The sequence below is a fragment of the Peromyscus leucopus genome, chromosome 1 (assembly GCF_004664715.2).
Source record: "Peromyscus leucopus breed LL Stock chromosome 1, UCI_PerLeu_2.1, whole genome shotgun sequence".
In the NCBI taxonomy this organism is placed as follows: domain Eukaryota; kingdom Metazoa; phylum Chordata; class Mammalia; order Rodentia; family Cricetidae; genus Peromyscus; species Peromyscus leucopus.
The window spans coordinates 117883703-117889714 of record NC_051063.1 but is presented as its reverse complement, the minus strand read 5'-3'; the positions used below and the strand labels follow the sequence as shown (position 1 = coordinate 117889714).

The 6012-nt window shown below is 38.1% G+C and overlaps 1 protein-coding gene across 1 annotated transcript; it reads left to right on the top strand.

The window, feature by feature from the left end:
• Nucleotides 1-428: 428 nt before the first annotated feature.
• Nucleotides 429-1367, top strand: LOC114687724 (olfactory receptor 14C36-like). The gene has a single exon (XM_028862358.1). It carries the CDS (start codon nucleotides 429-431, stop codon nucleotides 1365-1367), a length of 939 nt encoding a protein of 312 aa, XP_028718191.1.
• The last annotated feature ends 4645 nt before the right edge of the window (nucleotides 1368-6012 follow it).

Below are 6012 nucleotides of genomic sequence, written 5' to 3'. Positions count from 1 at the left end.
GTTTTAAATAGATCTCTCACATGTTGAATTTCACTGGGTATTTCTAAGTCTTTCAGGTAGTTTATCTTAAAGAGGAACTTGCCATATATTACTCAACTTAATATTTGTTAAAAAATAACTTAATATTTGTTAAAACAGTTAAAAACTGCTAATGAGACGGTTATTATTATGAAAATTAACACTAAGCATTTATCATCATACCATACAATCAGAAAGACCGACACATATCTGTGTATTGACAACTAAGCATGATGAGAAAAAATATTTACATAAGCCAAAGAAACATATATTTGATTTTTCACCCAAAACGGCCAGTTTTAGAAAACTGAAATAAATAATAATAAATAAATAAGAAAAATGCTAATAAATATTTTAGGTTATTCTCTGTCTCTGCTTTTCTTTTTCAGATAAACTTGTACTTTGAGACAATGTCCAATTCTACACTGGTGACGGAGTTCCTCCTAGAGATCTTTGCGGAGAGTTGGGGGCTCAGGGTCCTACTCAGTGTGCTGTTCCTGCTGTTGTACCTGGGCATCCTATTAGGAAACTTGACCATTGTCATTGTTACCACAGTTGACCAGACCCTGAACACTCCCATGTACTTCTTCCTCAGGAATTTGTCCATCTTAGACATGTGCTATGTTTCTGTCACGGTCCCCAATGCCTGTGTCAACTCTCTCACTAACCACAGGAGTATTTCTGTGGCTGGGTGTGCAGTACAGGTATTTTTGGTCTTCTTCTGTGCATGTGTAGAGATTCTGTTTCTTACTGTCATGGCTCAGGACCGCTATGTGGCCATCTGTAAACCTCTCCTTTATCCTGTGATCATGAACCACCAATTCTGTGTTCAGATGACACTGGCTTCCCTACTTACTTCTCTTATCCTTGCGGGTGTGAACACTATCAAAACCTTCCAGTTATCTTTTTGTCGCTCGAACCTGGTCCCTCAGATCTTCTGTGATATTCCCTCTTTGCTGAGGCTTTCTTGCTCAGATACCTTTAACAACAAACTCTTAATTCTCCTGACAGCAATTGGGGTCAGTGGTAGCTGCTTTACCTTCATCTCCATATCATATGTTCACATATTATCCACTGTATTGAGGGTTCCTGTCAAAGGGGAGCGAGGGAAGGCATTTTCCACCTGTGTCCCTCACATTATTGTAGTGTCTGTGTTTCTTACTTCAGGTGCCTATGTGTACCTAAGAATTCCAGTAACTTCAGAGTTTGTGAAGCAGATTACTCTTTCTGTATTTTATACTGTTTTCCCACCATTCTTGAATCCTATCATCTATAGTCTTAGAAACAAACAGATAAAGGAGGCAGTGAGGAAATTAACGTTAGGATTTTTTTTCCAGAGTAGAACATAAAAAGAAATTGTATTGGTCAGGGGTTTCTAGAGGAAAACATACAAGCACACACACTCCTCAAAGAGGTTTGTTTTTGACATTTTATTGAAGAGATTTTTTTACATAATTCATTCTGATTATAATTACCCCTCCCTCTGCTTTTCCTAGTTTCTCCTCATCTGTCCTCCCATCTGGAACCATCACCTTTCTACCTCTCATTAGAAAGAAAACAGCCTTCAGAGCGTTATTAACAAAATAAAGTAAAACAAGATAAGACAAAAACTAGTGCATTAGAATAACACAAAATAAACAGATGGGAAACAAGCACAGGTAAAGGCACATAAAACATGTAGATGGAGAGTCCCACTCATTCAAACACTGAAGAAACCCATTAAAAAACCAAGTTGTAGGACAAAACAGAGAAATACATACATACATACATACATACATACATATATATATATATATATGTATATATATATATATATAATTAAAAACAATATGATTATAAAAATAAAGTAAACAAACAAACAAAATGTCCTGAAAAGAAATTATGAGTCAAGGAACCTCAAATGATGCCCTTGAGTTTATTTTCTGTTAGCCATCTAATGCTTGGCGTTTAGCCTACCCTTAAGAGTAGTTTGATTATCCAGTGAAACGCTCTTAGAGGAAACTAAATTTTTCTTTGAAAGCATTTACCAATTAGAGATTGTTCCTGGGTTAGGTGTCAGGGTATGTCTCAATTCTCATTTCAGCTCTAGGACCCCATCTGGTGAGACCCATAGGCCCCGTGCATACTTCCTCAGTTTCTATGAAATCACACGCGCATAAATCATGTTGAATTGGAGGATCTTGTTTACTTTGTGACTTCCATCAACTCTGGCTCTTATACTGTTTCTGCTTTCTCTAGCAGAGGGCCTCCTGAGCCTAGAGGGGAAGCATTTGATGGAGACATACCATTAAGGCTTACTGATCTAATGTCTCACACTCTCTGCACAATTTTTGGCTGTGGTCCTCTGTACTTGTTCCCATCTGCTGCAGGAGGAAGCTTCTCTGATGATGGCTGAGCAAGATACTAATCTATGCGTAATGGGCATTGTCATTAGGCATCGTTTTATTGCTAAGTTTTTTTTAATTTAATTTCTTTTTTTTTAGAACAGTAGTATTTTATTTTATCCTAGACCTTGGGGCTATCTAGTTTCAGGTTCTTGGTAATCCAGTCGGTGGTGGGTATGAATTCCATCTTGCAGCATGGACCTTGAATCATATCAGACCTTGTTTGGTTACTCCTATAAAATATTCATCACCATTGTACTAGCATGCAGGGAGGATACCATTGTAGATCATAATTTTTATGAAGGGATTGGTGTTTACATTTTGCTTTGGTAGCATGGAAAGTTCCTCCTTGTAACAAATAAACTAGAATATAAGAGTTAAGACACTCAAGGGAATCTGATTCAATTCTTCCTGTTCAGTGAAAATGTACAGGTTTGTCTTAAGCAATAATGTCTCCTGTCAGTTTTTGCAATTCAAAGATTGGCAATGGCCTGAGTTGTGTTGGGTGTTCCAATGGGACCTCTGTGGGGGAACAATTCAGTGTCACATAACCCAACACAGATACTGGGAGCTTCATTTAATGAAAATATATGGCCAATTCAGTCTCTATCTTTTCATTATTTGATGACTTCCTTTAGATTACCTTCATGTGTGTATTTATTTTGAGACGCTTCTACTGTATGAAGTTTTTGTAATATTGTTCCAAAGACTGTTATTTTTAGTTGTGTTTCCCCATAATTCTCCATCATCCCCCTATTCTCTCCCCCACCCCATTTAATTTCCTTATTCCATTGACCCTTTCTTCCATAACTATTCTATTTCACTATTCAAATGAGATCTCTCCCCACCTACTCCCTTACTCTATACTTCTTTGGTTCTTTGAATTGTAGCTTGGTCATCATTGACATAAAGGCTATATTCACATATAAGTGAATACATACCCTATTAATATTTCTGGGTCATGGTTACCTCACTCAGGATAATTTTTTAATCCCATTTATTTACCTATGGTGTTTCATATTTCACTTTATTTTATTTACTTATTATTTTTTCATACAATACTTCTCAACTATAGCCTCTTTTCCCTCCCTCCTCCACTTCTCTTCTGCCCAAGATTAACTGTTCCTGCAATTCCATTTAGAAAATAGCAGGTTTAGCAGTGATATCATCCAGAGTAGTCATAACAAGATGCAAGAAGGCTAGGCATATACCGTCATATCATGATTGGATAAATTAACCAAGTAGGAAGCAAAATGTACCACGAGATGGTAAAAGTGTTAGAAATACCCCTACTACCATTGTTTGGAGACATTTTTAATGGCTGAATAATATCCTATTGTATAAATGTACCACATTTTCTTTATCCATTCTTGAATTGAGGGATATCTAGTTTGTATCAAATTTCTGACTATTATGAATAAAGCAGCAATGAGTATGTTTGACCAAGTGTCTCTATGGTAGGATGGAGCAACATTTCAGTGTACGTCCAAGAATCGTATAGGTGGACCTTGAGGTGGATTTATTTTCATCTTCCTGAAAACTGCCGCACTGATTTTCAGAGTGTCTGTATATCTTCATTCACAACAGCAATAGATTTGAATTGTGTTTCCCTGATGACTAAGTATGTTGGACATGTTCATCTTACTTTTAGTACTTAATTGAACTTAAAATTTCAGAAATACATTCTGTAATTGTAAAAGAAAATTTATCCACTTTTCTTTTTATTGATCCACAAGGAAAAATAAAAGATATATATGTGTATGTATAAATATATACAGATATTACAAGTAATCAAAAAATCTCAAACATTTATTTTTCTATGCCAGTCCTCCCAATAATATCATCCCTACTCACAATGGATTCCCTGAAGTACCCTTAGGCTACTTCTCTCAAAGTCTCTGCTGCAGCTTGCACTGTGAAGGCTGTAATAGAAATTTGTGACAATACCACTGTCACATCCATCAATAGAACTACCCCTCCTACCATGACTTTCATCACTATAAAAAAATCTCTACAACTGCAGTCACTAGCCTTACCAGAATGTCTATGTAACACTATATTTGTTCTTCTATTATAAATAGCAGAGGTGTAAACTCAGTTTATAGATATGGATTTTCTGCTCTTTATTGTACAATAAATACTTCTGCCTCTAAGAAGGCCAACAATTATAGTTGTCATATGACAATAATGGATATATGCCTTTGAATACTCAATGTGCTAATAAAGTGGGATGTGGGACAGGGAAAATTAGAAGGAAATCAATCTTCAGTGAGGTAATCCAGAGTCAGAAACTAAACTTATAAGTGGCTATGAGATGTAAAGTAAAGGATAACCATGTTATATCCACAGCCCCAGAGAGGATAGGTAACAAGGGGAGCCCAAGTGGGCATGCATGGACCACCTTGGGAAGGAGAAAATGAGGAGATCTCCTATATAAACTGGGAGAGTTTATGAATGGGAACAAGAGGAATTTTTTCAGGGATGGAGAGGGAGGGTACTGAAAGAGATGACTAGAAGGTATGGGGCCGGTATTCGGGGCTCAGGTAAGAGCTTGTGGTAGGAAAACTCCCAGTATTCTACAAGGATGAACCAATGGAAGACTTCTAGCAAAAGTTAATACCTAGTCTGAACTGGGATCACATTTGACTCGGCAAGACTTCCAGTAAAGGGATTTGGACACCAGCCCAGCCCCCAAACTTTTGACACACATTGTATCCTGTCTGTGGGTTGTGCCTGGGGTAAGTGAGCATGGAGATTGTGGTAATGGGCAACCAATGACTGGTCCAGCCTGATACCCATGCCACAAGGGTGAGCTCACTCTTGTCACTTCCCGGAGCACCTGGAACTAAAGGCAGGATGGCCAAATGATAAAAGATAGAACAACAGAAAACATTTCAACATAATGATACCTGAAATTATTGTGCTATACACATAGATTGGTGGGTACTCCCATTGTCATCAGAGAGGCTTATCCAGTTACTATGGGAAGAGATGAAGAGACCCACAACAAAACACTAGGCAGAACTCAGGGAATCCTGCTGAAGGAAGGAAGGAATGAATATATGAGCCACAGGGGTCAAAGAAACCACAAGAAAATCCACAGAAACAACTAATGTGGGTTCATAGGAGCTCACAGAATCTAAACTGACAAACAGGTAGCCAGTCAAGGACTGACATAGACCTTCTACATATATATGGAACAGTTGGGTAATTTGGTCTATCTGTGGGACTCCTAACAATAGATTTAGAGGCTGTCCCTAGCATTATGTCTGGCTCTTGGAAACCTATTCCTCCTACTGGGTTGACTTACCCAGGCTTAATATAAGGGGTTGAGCTTAGTCCTGCAGCAACATAACGTGCCATGCTTGTTGATACCCATGTGATCACTGTCATTTTATGAACAGAAACAGATGAGAGGTCCATGAGGCCAGTGCAGGAGTTCGGTGGAGAATGGGAATGGGAGGAGAACACAGGAGGGGATCTGTGGTCTGGATGTAAAATACAGAGAGAGAGAAAGGGAGAGAGAGATTGACTTGTCAGAGGATTTCTCCTGTCCTGACTGGCATCAAGGACCCACAAACAAATATAAAATAATCTCTCAAAAGCTTAT